Below are 15,891 nucleotides of genomic sequence, written 5' to 3'. Positions count from 1 at the left end.
ATTTTTCAGAGATACTAACCTTCGCATCTGTAGCATCAGTCGTCTTGGATCACATTATCGTAGGGGTTTCCAGCCCTGCTCCTAGAGAGCTACCATCCTGCAGGGTTCAGCTCAAACACAATTCAAGTTCCCTTGAACTCTGTGACCATAGTTGCTTTTGGGAAATGCACCCCAGGACAGTAACTCACAAGAGTACTGCTGGAGATCCCTACATTATGTTGATTCATTAAGTGATAAGCGGTTTCCTCACAAAGTCAGTTTATTCAGCATGTGAAAGCCTCAATTGACATCCTTTAAGAAACAGCCTCGTTTCTTCCCCAGTGTAACATAGCGCTACACTTCTTTTTTGTTAACCTTGGATGTTTACTTTAAAGTGGCCCTGGTTTAGCTTCATCACCTATTAAACACACAGGCTAATAAAGGTCCCTAGGATCACCAGAAATTTCTAGGCAGATGTGATGGCACTAAATTCTGCAAGATAATAGCCCTCAAGGAGAAAGACTAGACGTCCCTGCCATGTACATGTCTTTATTTTTCTTTTTTTAGCAATATTACTTCTACATTTCCATTTAGTGATATGGTGTGATGTATCTCACGTGTTTGTCAGTTGTATTTTTCATTTATAAATTATGTTATAGGTATATTAAATATAATAATGTTTTAAAGTATTACATAACTATTATTTTAAAGTACTGTACTATAAGTATGGCTATTTACATACCCTGAATGTTACTGGAACCGAAAGGTAAGGTTGTCCATTTACTTTGGGTAAATTTACCCAGTTAAACTGCTTAACCTATTTTCTGGAATACCCCCAGATCTCCAGAAGAACATTCTTTAAGAGGCATTCTTGTCTTTGCCCAGAGTAAAGCTCTTACGGCTTCTCCAGCGCAGAAGCTTGAGGAAATTGAGACTTGCATTGAACACCTTGTCATGTTCAAACACCATTTTGTAGAAGGTTTCAATGGGAAGGTCACCATTTGGATCTGCATATTTTAGGGTGGTCATGGGGGTGTACAGACTGTTAGTCTGATGCCGAAATGGTGGGTTCTCCATGGTAATCATTTTGAATGTGTGCTGGTTATAAAAGAAACAACATATGGACTGTTAGCCATTCAGAGGAAAAAATAAAACAACAACAACATTTCTCATGCACCTGGGTTGTACCTCTGCAACATCCTCTGGAGTTTGTCCAAGACTCTGGAATATCTGGTTGTAATTCTTCAAGTAGATGTTGGTAAACATATCTGCTGTCACTTTATCAGCTTTGGAGAGGTCTATCTTCGCACCTTCTTCATACACCTTACTCTCAAACTCTGTGATGACGGGTCCTGGTTCAATGAGGCTGATACTACACAGACACAAAGACAATATGCATACAATTACAACTTAAATGTGGGTGTCTCGCATCTTGAAATTACTGCTCCAATATATTATCATGAACAAGCAGAGCTCTTTTAAACTTGTAAACTTTGAGTAGTTTTAGTCATAAAAACTACCATAGGAAAGACAAAGCAGTGTGGTTAATGTCCACTCTGTCTAGATTCATGTTCAAATGAATAAATGTAAATGTACTCCTGGGTAGTGGGGTATTTGGGACAATTAAATGCTTGGACCCTTACATATTAGTTCGATCACTTACTTCAGATTAAATCTCAGAGCTTGAACTGCCAGACTCTCACAGAACCCTTCAACAGCAAACTTGGAAGCAGCATAAATATCATTAAACAAAATACCTGTGTACATGAACACAACAGTGATTAGAGATGGTAAGCCCTGTTTGAATCCCCTCAGAGCTCGTTTAGTCATGGTTGTTAATCCTATAAGTATCTAAGTTGGGCCTCTCACCCAATGGTATAATGAGCTCAAATGCAAATATCAGCTTAAGAGAATCAGGCATTAATGAAAGCTGGTTGTTGTCAATTTTAAACAACTCACCCTGAATCCCCATCACACTGCTGATTACCACTATGTGGCCACTTTTCCTCTTCTTCATACCAGGCAGAATCTCCTTCAAGAGTCGCACAAGCCCAAAGAAGTTAGTGTCCATGACAGTTTTCATCTCATCAATGGTTTGACACTCAATGGGGCCAATCATTCCCATTCCAGCATTACTAACTGAAATACAGAGAACCAAAGAGTAGTTTAAAGAATGCTGATTCTTGGATAAACTAAGCAAATCATGAAAAGTTTTCATAAACCTTAAATATTGTCTTTTTTTTTCTTATCTGCAACTTTAAAAGCATTGTGTATTTTTTGATTGTATCTCATAAACTGCTGGGATTTTCCTTCACAGTTCACAACACATCCTGTAAGAATCAATTGTGTGGGTAATGATACCTTCTGAGAAATCAGAGGTGAATGCCCAGGCAGATTAAAGGTAACAGGAAGGAATTGAATTACGTTGTGTTACAGTGCTATGCAGTAGAGCAGTGCTGAATGAAAATGTTGAATCTTGAAGCGGATAGACTACAGCAGCAGAAGCCTAAATTCACTTCTACTCTTGTTAGAACAGGGAACTGAATGTACAGCAACTGCACTATGTTATAAAGTCTGCATAGACCAGAATCTCTAATTTCCCCAGGTTCTTGTTATATCCATGCCACAAAGAAGTCAGGCTGTTCTATGCCAATATGCTATGCTGACTGTTTTTTTTTAACTGAAAAGCAGGACTTCTGTTTACACAGCATATTACAACATATTAGGGCTTTTCACACTACCTTGTGTCATTCTAAAATCCCTGGTAAATAGAATCCTGGGTTATCTTGCTTTATGTTTCATACTGCTCATACGCTTCTTCCCTTAGGGTTTAAATGAATCAGGGGTGTTCAGTAGCTGACATTTCATACTCTATATTGCTAAACCCCAGGTAATTATTATTATATTTACATAATGGCTCTAACATCACATTATGTGTGTTCATCCACTTAATAACACTTACACCTCAAATATGCAAATAAGAATGTTAACATTTAAGTTTAGTTCATAAATACCCAGGATTTATTATTAACCCCTGGTAACAGTGTGAAACAATAAAGTCACATACTAACTATACGTGTTAAAATAAAGTAGACTAATACTCTTTGTGTGCACTTTAAAACAAAGCATGATAAGAAAAGCCCTGAAACTTCCACTGCCACAACTCTAATATAAATAATGTAAATAAAATAAACAATTACACCTGTACAATTACAGTACATTTTCAGAAAGGACATACTTTGTGGTCACAATGAGCCTAAAATGCCTAATAATAATCTTGATTAGTGATGGTAGCTAAAGATCCATTTCTAAAAGCATAAACAAAACTTGGAAAAAAATCATTTGAAAAGTTGTTATTTCTTTATTTTGATCTGTGTGCTATTGCAGTATAGTTACAATTTACTTTTCATAGTGTGCATTTTTCTTTTTCTTTTTTTTTTTTGGTGAATTGTAGGCCTATTAATAAACTAAGGTAAGTTTGATCCTCAAACATCATTGTAAATACTTTTTATGTATTTATTTGTGATCAACTTTTTTGTAATTTCTAATTATGATATATGGAAACCACAACAATTAAAAAACGTTTCACTGAAGTAGGAAATGTCCTTGGTTTTCATTTCAGAAATCTGGTCACCTTCGTTTAGAATGAAGATAATCCGGGGTTAAGGGCAGTGTAAAAAGCCCTGCATGTTAAGATAAAGTCCATCTCCACCTTAAAGTATATTAGGGCGACCTGCATGTAGTATGCGGGGAAAATAGATATTATTATGGCCACAAAGTGAAATCATTGCGTTTGTGTTTTAATGTAAGAAATTCATCTAGGAAACCCTTACTGAGAATGTCAACTCTGCGCATCGGCAGGTTGTCCACACAGGCTTTGATAGAATTCTCATCACACACGTCGAGCTGCTTGATCTCCAGTGTCCTGCCCAATGTACGACCTGCTGCCTCCACCAGAGCTTCACTTTTAGCCAGGTTCCTCATGGTCGCATACACTGAAAAAGCCAAAACATTTAGCTGAACTTTGATTTGAACTAGTCTGCTAATAAGTGGTTTCAGCTAACAGATGGAGAACATAGTCGTCATTTAATGAAAGTTACTAAGCTACTCACTTTGAGAAAATTTACAAGCAAAATCAACTTATTTAGGTGAATACAAAAAAACCCATGTGAAAAAAAAAAGATCTGAAAATGAATTTTTAGTAAAGGTAGTGCAGTTGCAGACAGCGTCCAGCAACACTGAATATTTCCCTTCTTACATCATCCATGTGCACATTCACATTTGTTAAATGTGTCCATGTCTATCTAATTTAGCACACTAATTCATGTCACAACTGTCCCAGGGCACTGTAGCATGGGGTACCAAAATAACTTATTGTCTCAATAATAGTGGAAAATAGGAATCTATCTAGGTTTTTTAAATTTTGTTGATAAACAGAAAATAGCATCCTTTAAAAAAAATGCAGACAGTACAACAAAAAGCTAGAATTTTACAGCAGTAGGTCTACTTGGTTTATCCCACCATTATACTACTATATATCATATGGGCCTTACCCATAAACCTCTTCTTCTCATCTTTGGCAAGACGAACCGCAAGTGCCAATCCAATGCCAGAAGAACAACCAGTGATCAGTACAACCTTCTGATTCATGGCTGCTTTCTCTGATGATACGGTGAGACAGAGAACAAGAAGCAAATGAAGGCTAAGGAGAACTGGAAAGAAGATAAAGAGACCGAATGAGGGAGAGCTTGAGAGATGAGCTAAAACTCTTGCTAATCCAAAGCATAAAGACTCAGCAGAATGATCCACGTGTCGCTATAGTCTAGACATGTGGTTGGCAATATGTAACAGTAAGACTGCTGGGACACAAGGTCTATACAGCACCACTGTGATCGGAAAGAAATATCTGATAAAACACAACATCATATACATATCATTCAAAAGGTTGTTTTTTTCAAACAAGTTTATTATGCCATTAAAAAATACAGTAATGTTGTGAAATATCATTCTGATGTGCTGATTTGGTGATTAAGTAACATTTCTATTATAATCCCAGACTGATAGTTTCGTCTAAACATGATCATTATTTTTTTTTCTCTCAGGATTCTTTGATGAATAGGAAGTTAAAGAACAGCTTTTACAGCACCAACTACGAAATATATAAATATATATATATATATATATATATATATATATATATATATATATATATATATATATATATATATATATATATATATATATATATATATATATATATATATTAATGATGTAAAAGTCTTTACTGCAACTTTTTATCTATTTAATGCATCCTTGCTGAATTATAAAAGTATTTCACAAATTGTACCATCCCACATAAGCAAACACATAACTCTAGTATTTTTGTAGTTTTATTATTATATATGGGGAATCATATAATAATAAAAAGAAGAAGTGTAGAGACATTACAATCTTTTTAGCAGTTACAATATATTTTCAGATAATTTAATTTGCTAATTTATGAGGCATTATTCAATACAATTATTCAATTGTCTTTAACAATTCATTGGCACAAAGTTGTCAAATACAGACAAACGTTGTCTTGCTTATAAAAAAAAAATACATTTTCCATTTCTTAAAAAAAGACCATGTAGGTGAAAACATCACTGGAATTAAGAAGTATATAAAAAGAAAATAGAGTTTAATTGTATAAAAAGGCAAAGTAAAGGCATAGGAATAACAAGGCAAAAAGTCATTAAAAGTAGTAAAAACATTGCAGCTTTATTGCATCCTGTGTTCCCATCTGCATCCCTTTCAGACCATCAATGCATGAAACACAAGAGGTGAGTATTCTGGAAGCTATTCAAAATGATCAAATGCTTTGTGTGTCTGAATGTGTGTGCTTTTAGAAACGAGCCCGGATCCGATCCAGTGGGTCTGTGTCCCACATCTTCGCGTCCCAAGCCTGAAACCAGCCAGTGAATGTTGGGGGCTCAAAGCCTTGCTTTATAGTGATGACCGGGGTGCCACGGCGACCAGAGGGGTCAGAATCCACATAATCTTTGGCTAACAGCAAAAAACCATGCGCATTAATAATCAGCAATTACATTCAATGACAAATGCGTAATCGTAATTCTCCATTACTGGTGAACATGTACCTTAACTAGCTACAGCATCTTAGCTTACCTATTTTATCTGCTCCATTCCGCTCGACCTCATTGGCCTCATTACCAATCCAAACAAAGACCTAAAGAAAGAAGATTTAAGAAGCTGAATTAAACATTTAAAGATCAACATTAGACCTAAGTCAGGTTACATTTCAATTAAATTTTCGAACAGGAAGGATAACAAGGCTGTGATGGATGGACATCGATCAAATCATTTTCACGACTTTTCAAAACTGTAACTGTAATTTTTATCTATTGGCAGTTTTTTTTTTTCTTCAGAAAGCAGCTTTTTTAGCACGTGAACAATTGGTGTGTTCTTAACAACAGTACAATCCACTGAACGTAGCCTATTGTATTTCTATCCTTCATAGCTTTGCTTTCATTTCATTCTTGTGAAATGCACTACCCTGACAAAGGTCTATAAATTAACTTCCCTCTGTGGTTCATTCTGGTATGTAAACATCCAGTTTTTAAGAACCAGTCAAATGATTATATATAAAAATCTATTCTCATCATATCACCTGTTTCACTCAGAAGGTTATCAGATTAAGAACGTAAAGTGTGTTGCAAACATCATATCATGTTGACTTTAGGTCATTATTACTTTAAATGCTAACCTGATCCCAGGTATCCAGAAGCATGACATCATCTGTGGCCAAATCAGACTGAGTGAAATCTCCAGGCACTTCCTCAGCCTGAAATGGAATAGGAGAGGAATAATAAATTGTATGCATTCATTAAAAAAAATATTTAAATGAGTTGCAAATTCTATTTATGTTAACTCACGATTAGACGTCCAGTCTTGTTGGAGCATCCAAAGAGGGATGGAGGTTTAACAGTCTTCTGCAGACTTTTAGAGGTTTGATATTCCTTCTTTCCACCCAAAGCTGACCAAAACTCAGCTGAGCGATGCAAAGATACAGATAAGTACCAATCAGTTAGAAATAACAGGAAACTGGTTATGGAATGCCTTTTAAATGTAAAAATTGCAATGTTTGAACACCCACCCGGCTCTTTGCCCTCTGAAATTTCTTTTGCATTTCCTCCAAGGAAGCTGCAGGTGTATTTAGCAGCAGCCATTTCTTCTTCTGAAGCAGCCACTCCTTTCCACAGAAACAGGCCGCCAGGACTCTTCAGCACAAACACATCATTAGTGTTCAGTTTAGATGCAGTGGGTTCCACCTGGGTAAAATGAGAGAGTGAGAGAGAGAAAGAGTCAGAGTGGAAGATTATTGCCTGATGATCATTGCTGATTGTGTTCATGTATGTGCCTGCCATCATCACTGACCTCCACAGCACGGGTTGCACGGGTGGAGCTCTGGCGAATATGGAAAAGGCGTGTACTACCAGTCTGACTCTGACCACCTTTACGTGAAGTCCCACCCGTGTGGATGACCATGGGTTTCCCCTTGAACAGACTCATCAAATGAGCTGGCTCCTGGCCTTGAGTGACACGAACCTGCAGAGTGAAATACAAGTGAATTCGAAATCAAGTAGATCTTTTTATTTCCTACAAACTAAGCTCTGAGCTCAACAGGAATAAAAAAAAGAATTCCATTCTTAAATTCAGATGCACAATTTATCCCAAAAATATTTATGACAACAATTTTGCCACGGTTTTTGATTGCAGCATGTACTGCATATATATATATATATATATATATATATATATATATATATATATTGTATACACAGTTTTTTTTTTATATACACTTTTCATATACACTCCTGTTTAGAGTTTGGGGTCATTACGTTTTAAGAAAATTTTATTTAGCAAGGATGCATTACATTAAGCAAAAGTGACTGTAAACAATTTTTAAATATATTAAAATAAGAAACAAAAATAGAAATTGTAATAATTTTTCTTAATATTACTGTTTATACTAATATAATATACTTATATTATTATAATTTACTTAATGTAGCCTGGTGAGTATAAGATACTTCTTTAAAAAACACTAAAACATCTTACTGAATTTTGAAGGATGGTGTACAGTACATATCCAATAATGATCACTATCAATAAAGAATCTCTAATATCAATTGATAACCCATACGGGACTGATATACTGTGCAGTCGAAACAGAGGTGCTGAAAAGTACCAGGCAATTTTGGAGTTATTTTTAAATTCCCTTGCTCCAGGCTCCTAAAATGTAGGCATGTAATTTAAGAGCAGCATGACCAGCTCATTATAATAAACAGGCATAGACACAGTGAAACTAGGCTTGTTTTTGGTGATACCTGGACCGGTGAACCTCCCATGGAATCATCCAGCTTGACTGTAAGAAAAGCTGAGGCAGCCAGCTCATCTTGTGTACACTTCAGTCCTTGCCTGATATAAAAATTTCATGTTTACTGTAAGTAGGCCATTAAATATTGACTTGATTGTGTAAATATTGGCTGATCAGGTGGTTAATGAGCACATGTTCCAGCATGTCAGCATGTGGCTACCTTGACTTACCAGGTGTAGATAATGTGTTGCTCTCTGCTTCCCTGGTGATAGGTGTAGAGAATCAGGTAACAGTCTCCTCCATAGAACTGCCCATAGCTGGAAGGGTCCACAGGAACTCTATCCCCAGCCTCTACGCGCCATATCTGCCAAAGTCAGAGCAATGGACTTCATTCAAGTGCACCATTGTAGTTAACAATAAAATCAACCTCATTATTGAATTGTTAGCAATTATGGCTTTTCAGCCAGTTTGAATGGGTCTTAGAATAGAGCTTCATTTATAAGTTTATAGTTACCATAAAATAAATGCTATAATAGCATTAGCAACGTATGCTAAAAACTTGCTATATGAGGACAAATTTTTTATGTTGTATGTTGTAATTAGTTAATTAACTAGCAGTTAGTACATAGCAAAAATGTAGGTTTGACATATGTCTGTGTATAGTATATGTTGTATAAAAAATTACATGAAAGCATTGTTAAGTAATTTTAACCAAAGATACAGTTTGCAATTTCCTGTGAATTTTCAAGCCGAGTCATATCAATAAAACTTCTGCGCAATATGGCATTTTGTGTGAGTGTGAAAGACTTCCATACACAGAATCCATTACGGCTTCAAGTTTGTCATTAGAATTTGCTGCATTGAGCAACAGAAAGCAGCTCAGTTGGAATATGACATAAATATGTGTGCTTCATATATCGCTACACTACTGACCCATTACCAATTCCTGAGGCAATCCATGGCTTGAAAACACAAATTCTGTTCTGGGTTTTAGGACTAGACTGAACTTTGGTCTAGACTAGACTAGACTATGGTCTTTGGTGTTATTAGCTTCAATATTTATATAGTACCTGGACCTTGCCAGATCCGTCATCCACCATACCATGCTGGGCAGCCATTGTTTTGTTGGCGTGCAGACTGGAGGCATCAAAGGGAACCTGTGGTACTTTGGCAATGCGGCCAATGCTGTAGGCCTGGCCTGGACCTGTGGTTTGATCCTTATCCTTCCAGTTACTGAAGAACTGCTTGAACATTGTGGTCTCACCTCCGGCTGGCATAACCTGGATCTGGTCACAAAAAATTAAATGGACTAGTTAGAATTTGGCTTTCACTTGACTTACTTTTCATTAACGTGCCAGTTCTAAGTCTGATACCTGTGTGTTTTTGGGGTAGTTCTTTTCTTTGATAAACTGCTCAGCTACCTTCATGGCTGCCTTACGTTCTTCAGTTGTTGCGTTTGGTCCTGAGTAGTTAACACAGATGAAATGGTTGATAAAGTCAAACGCATCCATACTTCACTCTCTCTCTTTATATATATATATATATATAATATATATGCTTGTGTGTGTGTAATTCAAGGACACAAAAATTTGACCATACCTTTCCAAAGAAAGATCTTGCTGTCCACTCCATTGTCCAGTATGTAGCAGTCATCGGGACTGAGCATTGCTTGTTTGAAAGGGCTACTCTGGCACACTACAGATGTCTTCATAGAACCTGCAGCATCAGATATCTAACCCATAAAAAAACACACAGATGCATACATTTACAAAACACCATGAATGCCACACAATTAGCATGATGCAGTGCTCCTGGTAACTCATAGATATGTGCATAATACACAAATGTACCACGTAGAGTGTGCCCTTTTTCTGATTGCTTCTATCAGTCGTCTCATCGTCAGGACTTCCTGCTGGGATGTCAGGCTTGGGCCCAAGAACCTAAAAATAAAACTAGAGTTAAAAATAGAGTTTCCAACAGTTTTTCTATGGCAGTGGTCGACCCAGGACATAAAAATGCAGAACCTCAAGCTAAAAGTCAAAATCAAAACCAAATGAGTTGGGATTCTTTCTTTGCTGATTACTACTCTAATTGTATCTAACATTTACTATTTACTAATATTTACTGTGACAAAAGAATTCCATCTTTCTTTTTGTGTTTCTGTACATTAAACACTAGAGCATGGTGCTAGCAATGCTAAGATCATGAGTTCAATTCCCAGAAAATGCACAAACTTGAATATACTTTAAATCACTGGGATAAATGAGTCTATATGGGAATGTTCACTGATTCAGTTTGTCTCACTTTGTCTCTAACCAGGCAAACCATGACCCATTGGTAGCTACAGATGATGTTAAGGTATGGAGGCAAAGGTTTGAATTTAAGTTATCAAAAAGAAAAAATGTAGGGCCAGGACTCCATCAGTTGTTGATTGGATGGAGGCAAATCTGAATGTGAGCTTGCAGTTAATTTTAAGAAAGAGGTGGTTTCATGCAGACATAATTATTTTTAAAAATCCAGGATAAGTCACCAAGTTGTTTAACTGGAAGATTGAGTTATGGCATTTTAAATGAAAATTACAAGGTCAAAAGAAAAAAGAAACATGCATGAATGAATTGTTCACAAAAAGATCAATCAGATACATGTCTAAAGCTCGAACAGTAGAGCACTGTGCAAATCATGCCAAGGTCATGGGTTCGATTCCCAGGGAATGCATGAACTGATTAATTAAATGCTATGAAAGTTTCTTTGTGTAAAAGCATTTATCAAATGCATGAATCTGAATTTAGAAAAAAGACTGTCCATAGCTTAATGGTCTACCAGTTTATAGTCACAATATACTTGTATATACTGTTTTGAGGGAGCTCAGGTGGTATACAACTTAAAAACCCAGAAACAACTGATAAAGAAAATCAGTGCTGTTACTGGTCTCACACTTTTGCTGTCTTTCATTTGTTATATTAAATAAACACCTTATTGAAGTGTGCCACCACTGACCCAATTAACTTATCCTTTCACTTCCTGTCACAGCAAAACTAAAGACATGCTTATTGTTAGAACTGCACGTTTAAACTTGCAACTAAATTTATTTTTATGTTTGTTTTGTAGTAGACGATGAGACTTACAGCGAGGACAGCATCTGGCTCTGCACCATCCTCAATCATTTGCAGACTGGCGCGCCCATTTCTCTCATTGTCACGAATGCCAATAGCCACCTCGGAGGCTTTCAACCGCTCAAAACGGTTGCACTCATTCCCACACCATTGGTAGATGTCCTAGGAAAATCAGATTTGTGAGGTTGAGAATTTTGGATTTTCTCAAAAGGACAGAAGTAAAGAGATTCTTTTTTTGCGTCACTCCATGTGTTTCTGACCTTGCCGAGATCAATGATGAAGCAGTCTCCGTGATTGAAGCTGTCCCAAGACATATTCACCTCTGTGGCACGAATGGCACGTCGTCCCTTAATGTGAAGCAGACGCTTCTCACTCATATCATTAGTCACTACATGCTGGAACCCAGAGGCCACACCACCTTGCTGTGTAAATGAAAAAGAAAATCTGCCATTGAACAAAAATAAACCAAAATGAATTACAACTAAAATAAAATATATATATATTTTCTCATGATACACAAATTAATTACAGGTGAGATTATACCAAAAAGTTAAATGCATTTATTTCAAGAGGGAAAATTGCACATAAGTGAAAGGGAGCCGAAACATTCATCACAGCAATACACTGTGATATGATCTGGTGGATGAATTCTTTTTAAATTATTAAAATCATCTCAGACAAAACATGCATTAAACCTGCCACAACATACTATAAAATTTGCAAGGGAAAACCATTCAGGAAGTTTCCACTACTGATTTGAATGTGTTTTTTTGATCTACACCCTTCTACATAAACACATTTGTTACTTGAGGGAAAAATATATTTGTAATAGGGGACTATAATAACTACTACCCACTTCCTCGAGCTGCCCCCACCACTGATGTTGACAAATCCCCATTAATTTTTTCTTTTTTTAAATTAGTGGTCCATCAATATATGATTTCAATGACATATTGTTAAACTTTCAATGTAAAGTAATCATGACGCAGGGATTAATTCATATTCTTCTGACAGCATATTTTGACACAAAATACAATATTATGTTTTTGTCAGATTTAGCAACAATATTTTTCATTCAGTCCTCTGTAAGCATTATTACCTTGTACTTAATTCCAGTTTTAAAGTAGCCAAGGAAGGTGACAGATTCATTGCTCTGAACCTCACGGTACTGGACTGGTGCTCCACCCAGATGATCATCCAGCTGCATAGAAAAGATGGCAGCAGCTCCACCTTCATCCTGAGAGCACTCATTACCTGCAGTTTAAATAGACCAAGAGTAATGCAAATATTCAAAATAAATAGGGTCAGGGTGTGCCTTATTTTAGCCTACATATCTGACGAGGGACAAAAATCCACAGTGCCACATCTTTGAAAGGACACTGAATTGTGCATGTGGTTATTATCACTCACCCAACCACATGTGGATGTTATAGGATGGAGCAGGAGTGGTGTAAAGGACAATATAGGCATCTCCAGTGTAGAAGTTTCCGTGGAGCTGTTTGGGGACAGGTTTCAGATCCAGGTTCTCTATCCTCCAAATCTGCAGACCAGGCACCTTGCCTGCATTCTGGAATTCCTTATGAGAAACCATGATTCCTGGAACATACAACAATACTGTGGCTAAAATATGAAATGCCATACTATTAGAAGATGTAAAGGTAAAAACTACCGGGGGAATGATAACAGCATGCACAATGGATTTTATAAAAATGGATCTTATATTAGAATGGCAAATGTTCTAATTATTTACTAACATTAATATTACAGAGACCAAAGTCTAAGATTTTTTTCATCTACTACATATGTAAAAAAAAAAAAAAACCACTATAACACAGTAGCATATAATTTTATTTAAATATAAGGAAAATGTGTGGATGCACATGGTAAAAAATTTGCTTCAATAATAATGCAGGAAGGATCAGATGCGTTTTTTCTCAGGGCACAATATGAGACTGTTTATATGTTCCCTGCATTACTGTTCATGCACTTCATCAGTGAGCATTTAACAGCATTTTCAAGTTTTATGAAAAAAAAAAAAATTTATGATGATTATACTTTTAGATATGATGATATGGCTGTGAGGTTATTAATTCCTCAGTTGAAGTCTAAGGTGGGTGCAGCCCAGCCAGACATGAATGAGTCATGCTGCATAAGGCCTACAGCTGTGGGCAGAGATGCGTGCCCCGTTCCTTTGAGTTTACCAGGAAAACATTCCATGCAAAGAAAATACTTTGCATGTGCATGAGATCTGCCATTTACAGATTCATAGTATTAGAAGAAATACCTGAAAGTGCGATTTACCAAAAAAGATAACATAAAAATTACCCGATTTAGACTGCAATCATACCCAGGCAACTACTTTTCACACAACACATAGCTAGATCTATCTATCTATCTATCTATCTATCTATCTATCTATCTATCTATCTATCTATCTATCTATCTAATTTATTATTTATAATTTAATTCTAAATTCTAAAAGCAAAATCAAAGTTGTGTACCCTACACCCTGCAGTTATAAGTACACGTTTTTCAAACATTTCGAATTGATTTAGACGAGGCTGAAACTGTTAAACTAAAGGTTACGCCTAAATATTTTGAAGCAAGGTATGGTTATCATGGTGGGTAATTCATGTAAGGGCTTGACGTCCGTGTCTGAATGGACACGCCCACATATTAAAGTTCTAGCCAGGATTTTAAAGAAACAAATCAATAAAATAAGACCTTTTTAACATTCTTAATTAGGCTCAATAACATGCACAATTAACGTACCTATTTTTTATTTATTTATTTATTTATTTTGCTGATTCAGATCATTTAATCGTGAAGGGTATTTATGCTCTAAAGTGCATGATCTCAAATGCCTGCAAATCACAAACGCATAATAACATACCAACTACGCTTCTAAATACAGATAAGAGTTTGCAGTAGGCTATACTATAAATGCCGTCTGCAGCTAGACTCCACCTCTGCATTTATAATAAAACTGTTATTTCCTGTTCTTCACTTTCCGTAATAAAGCGGAGATCTGGATAATCTATTAAAGAATTAAGAAAACGCTACCAACATCCCTTGCAAAACAAAACAAAAAGAAAGACGCCAGAAAGTATAACAGATGTAAAGTGATAACCCAAATACAAAATAACATTTTATCCAGCAGCACTCAGCTGTCTTTGGGAGACGCATTGAAACAGGAGACTAAAAGTGAAGGGAGTGTAGTTTTCCTACCTTCCTGGTCACTGAAATGCACCGAGGGCGATGAAGACTCTGGTTTGAGAAGCTGCTCCTGGTTTAGTCCAGACTCAGTTTCACAAGTTTCAATCGATGCGAACCGACTTTAAATGACCTGCGGTTTTTTTTCAGGGAAGAGGCAGATGCGAGTCCTCAGCCAATGACTCTCTCTGTTTCTCTTCCCCCTGAGGCTGCTCTCTAAAACCCACATTGTGCAACTTTATGGCACAAAGTCAATCCACTCCCTCAAAACCAAATCCAGCATACCAGAACAGTGCAACATATACAACTATACTGAAATGCATTATAAAAACTAATACAATACTAAAACAATATATTAAAAAAACTAGTATTTATTATATTTATTTTATAAACGAGTATTTTTCTTTATATTTATAAACGAGTCGTATTTATTTAACTACTTGGTTTGTTATTTATTAGCTTGTTTTTATCATTTAAAACGTAAATTTAGAATGAGAAAATAGGCTACAAAAAATAAATACAAAATAATTATCATTCAATAATCATTCATTCATTCATTCATTCATTCATTTATTCAAAATGCTCTTTTGAAAAACTTCAGAACACGTCAGCTTCCTAAAAGTATTTCATATTCAGCATATTTCAACATCCTCATACATGATAAAGCTGTACAATAGGCTACACAAATGCAAATCTGTTTGCACAAAATATTTAACACTTTAAATAGTTCATAGTCATAGTCATATATAAAGAAAAATTGTATTGCATGTAAAATGCATTATTCTTAATCAAAGAAGTGTAATAATGTGAATCTGAGGTACAGAAGGGTAAATGTCTCAAAAGATGTGTACAAATGACAAACATTTTAGTGCATGCAAGGGACAAAGAAAGGTGTTCACCACTCCTATTTTCCTTTGATTTATTGACATGTTATTTATTAATTGTTAAGTATCATTCAACATTATTTTTGCAGTTGGTCGTTCACGTAAAGCATTGTTCTCACATTTAAGGTTAAGCTCATAAAGCTCACATTTCAAGTGAGGTGGCATTCTGTCCTTGTTTAAAGTGAGACCACACCTTTCATATAATTATTGCTTCAGTCAGGTCTATTTGTTTGTGCTTCATGCACATTAGGTTCACAGTTCAGCTAACAATTCAGTCTTCCCCATGTCAGTCATTCCCTTCGCAAAGCTCTCTGACTATTTGTGC

At 36.0% G+C, this 15,891-nt stretch overlaps 2 protein-coding genes across 2 annotated transcripts; both read right to left on the bottom strand.

Moving 5' to 3' along the window:
* Positions 1-741: 741 nt before the first annotated feature.
* Positions 742-4,738, bottom strand: LOC132151313 (retinol dehydrogenase 8-like). Its single transcript, XM_059559419.1, has 6 exons — positions 4,533-4,738; positions 3,813-3,974; positions 1,939-2,118; positions 1,643-1,736; positions 1,168-1,351; positions 742-1,077 (listed from the first exon to the last, which is right to left on the bottom strand). The coding sequence occupies exons 1-6, from the start codon at positions 4,627-4,629 to the stop codon at positions 838-840; spliced, it is 957 nt and encodes a 318-aa protein (XP_059415402.1). The 5' UTR covers positions 4,630-4,738; the 3' UTR covers positions 742-837.
* An 865-nt stretch (positions 4,739-5,603) lies between these two features.
* LOC132151925 (gelsolin-like) lies at positions 5,604-14,847 on the bottom strand. The gene is made up of 17 exons (XM_059560480.1): positions 14,698-14,847; positions 12,880-13,065; positions 12,569-12,723; positions 11,730-11,891; positions 11,482-11,631; positions 10,207-10,296; positions 9,956-10,088; positions 9,730-9,818; positions 9,427-9,642; positions 8,587-8,720; positions 8,367-8,457; positions 7,414-7,584; positions 7,133-7,307; positions 6,912-7,027; positions 6,743-6,820; positions 6,145-6,205; positions 5,604-6,024 (listed from the first exon to the last, which is right to left on the bottom strand). Exons 2-17 carry the CDS (start codon positions 13,058-13,060, stop codon positions 5,864-5,866), a joined length of 2,163 nt encoding a protein of 720 aa, XP_059416463.1. The 5' UTR covers positions 13,061-13,065; positions 14,698-14,847; the 3' UTR covers positions 5,604-5,863.
* Positions 14,848-15,891: the final 1,044 nt, after the last annotated feature.

Source organism: Carassius carassius, chromosome 10 (assembly GCF_963082965.1).
Source record: "Carassius carassius chromosome 10, fCarCar2.1, whole genome shotgun sequence".
Lineage (NCBI taxonomy): Eukaryota > Metazoa > Chordata > Actinopteri > Cypriniformes > Cyprinidae > Carassius > Carassius carassius.
The sequence above is the reverse complement of the archived record's forward strand: the minus strand, read 5'-3'. Positions and strand labels throughout refer to the sequence as shown.